Here is a 2,710-nt window from a genome sequence, read left to right as displayed (position 1 = left end):
AAGGGAGGCACGGGGGACATGTGCCACAAATAAAAATGATAGTCAGAGGCCCAGACACACACATAAGAGAAGGAAAGAGAGAGAGAAAGAGAGAGAGACGTGGAGAGAGAAGAAGAAGGAGGGTTTCAAAAAGAGAAAGAGAAGCAAGCAGGCAAAGACAAGAAGAGGGAGGGAGGGAGGAAGCCCACTCTTCTTCTACTATTTCTGCCCTCCCCTCCCTACTTTTATTAGATATCTATAAATAGTAGACGAAATAAAGACAGACAGACAGAGAGAGAGAGAGAGAAAGATAGACGTTCTTCTTCTTCTTCAGACGTCGGTGCCCACAAAATCCACCAAAACTTAGCGAAGCAAACCTAAATACAGATCCCAGAGAGAGGGGTAGAGGAAGCAGTAGCAGTAGCAGTGGCCATACTTGTCATAGTTAAGAGGAGGAAGAAGAAGAAGAAGAAGAAGAAGAAGAAGAAGAAGAAGAAGAAGAAAACAGAGAAGAGCGATGGATGTAGAAGTGGTGAATTCAGAGATGGTTGTCCCCCTGAATCCCATCCCCCACCCCTCATCCCTGTGGACCTCCAATTTGGACCTCGTCATCCTCAACGCCTACATCAAGACCGTCTATTTCTTCGACAAGAAGCATCCCCTGCTTGCCTCTGATCATCATCACGAGATCTCTCGTCTGAAGCAGGCATTGGGCACCGCGCTTTCCCACTTCTGGCCCATGGCCGGCCGCCTCTCCCATGACCCTTCCGGCCGCCTCCAGATCGATTGTAACGACGCAGGTGTCTTGTTCGTTGAGGCACACTGCTCTTGCGAAATGAACGCACTGCCTGGTGGTTTCACACCCAACCCGAATCTTCTGGACCTTGTCCCCACGCTCGATTCCACTGCCGATCTCGCCACGCAGCCCCTGGTGGTCATACAGGTAGGAACCAACCAATTCAGCTGAGCTATACAGATCTGTACTAAACTCTTTCCCCTCCCTCATGTGGGTGTCCCTTCTTTAGCTAGATATTGAGGTGTGTACTCTAGATTTAGAGGACGCCTCAAGGTAGGCCTTTTTTCTTTACGTCCGCTCCTATGTGACATGTTCTCCTTTTTCCTTTTTGTTCCTTTTTAGGTCACCAAATTCAAATGCGGCGGTATTTCTGTTGGAACTGGCATCGAGCATCATGTGGCCGATGGAAAATCAGCCGTTAAATTTCTCAACACTTGGGCCGACATATCCAGAGGTGTCCCTTTCAATGACAAGGTTTACTTCGATCGCAAGTGCCTCCAGGCGAGAACCCCTCCAACCCCGGAATTTTCTCATGAAGAATACCTCTCTTTGCCATTACCCCCCAACTATAATGCTGAGAAAGTGGGTGCAGCAGCCCCATATACCCCCCCCTCTAGCATGGGTAAACGGAAGCATTCCCTCAATGCCTTTGATGACTCAAGCACCGAACATGATGTGTCGAATGGGCATAAATCTAATGGTGAAGTGACCATCACAAATGGTTCTTCTACACATAATCAGGTGGCGAATGGGCTGCAACATGAACCTCCTTTGGATGCAGACCATGATAATGACAATGATCATACGATAAATTCTAGTAGCAATGGATCTGAGGAAGAAGAGGATGAAGAGTCAAATGGGCACCACAGCAACAACCATGTGGTCAATGCTGGAAAAGTGAGTACAGCAAAAGCCAATGCCGACGAGAGCATAGTGGAGATGTTTGAGATCCCAAAAGAGCTTGTGCAAAAGCTGAAGCAGATGCAGGAAGAACACCTGGCTGCGGGCACAGGGGATACCAAGCCCTACACGTCGTACGAGCTACTGGCAGCACACTTGTGGAGGTCAGTGTGTGAGGCGAGGAAACTAGGGGAAGGGGTGAAGAGCAAGATGATTGTGGCCGTGGATGGACGGTCGCGGATGCGTGGACTACCAGAAGGCTACTTTGGGAATGTGATCTTTACCAGTGTAATGGTGGCAGATGCGGGCGAGGTAGTGAAGGAAGACATTGTGGTGGCGGCCAGCCGGGTCAGGCAGGCGCTACGGAAACTCGATGACCCATACTGCCGCTCGGCCTTGGACTTTTTAGAAGAGGTTCCCGACACGAAGCGCTTTATCAAGGGGGCACACACGTTTGCATCACCCAATGTGGGGTTCACAAGTTGGACCCAATTGCCTATCTATGAGTGTGATTTCGGGTGGGGGCAGCCTATCCATGCGGGCCCTGCCCACATCGGATTTGAAGGACTCGCTTATGTCATGAGGTCACCATTGGCCTCCAATGCGGGTGGCTTCCGACTCATCATCTCTCTCCAACGCCAACACATGGCATCGTTCGCCAAAATCTTCCTATGCATGTCAAACTAATTTACATGTTTTTGTTTTGATTGCTTTCTTTGTATGATTTGGGGAGAGTTGTATTGATGTAGCAGTTGCCTTAAATATTTTCTTTCGGGTTGCTGACTTCTACATATGATTATAGGTCTATCTAGAAGCAGTTTAGCATTGGCCCCAAACAAGGCTATTGTTTTCCAGCCTTTAGTTGGTGTTGGAAACTGAATGTGTAATGCCATTGTTTGAGGAGAAGGAAATTGATAAAATGTACATTGACAGAGATATTCAAGTTATTTGCATTTGTTTTGCTGGTATAGTAAATGCAACATTAGATTTCGATTCATGGACATTTACGTTGATATGTATTGTTCAAATAGCAGG

General features: G+C 47.9%; 1 protein-coding gene across 1 annotated transcript; it reads left to right on the top strand.

Moving 5' to 3' along the window:
• The first annotated feature begins 442 nt into the window (after positions 1 to 442).
• On the top strand, positions 443 to 2,443 carry LOC147848771 (shikimate O-hydroxycinnamoyltransferase-like). Its single transcript, XM_087338142.1, has 2 exons — positions 443 to 922; positions 1,118 to 2,443. The coding sequence occupies exons 1-2, from the start codon at positions 497 to 499 to the stop codon at positions 2,360 to 2,362; spliced, it is 1,671 nt and encodes a 556-aa protein (XP_087194268.1). The 5' UTR covers positions 443 to 496; the 3' UTR covers positions 2,363 to 2,443.
• Positions 2,444 to 2,710: the final 267 nt, after the last annotated feature.

The sequence above is a fragment of the Azolla caroliniana genome, unplaced genomic scaffold (genome assembly GCF_043228905.1).
Source record: "Azolla caroliniana isolate FFs.n. ecotype wild unplaced genomic scaffold, voAzoCaro1.0.p SCAF_230, whole genome shotgun sequence".
NCBI lineage: Eukaryota > Viridiplantae > Streptophyta > Polypodiopsida > Salviniales > Salviniaceae > Azolla > Azolla caroliniana.
Note: the sequence above shows the minus strand (reverse complement) of the source record. Positions and strands in the feature narration are given on the sequence as shown.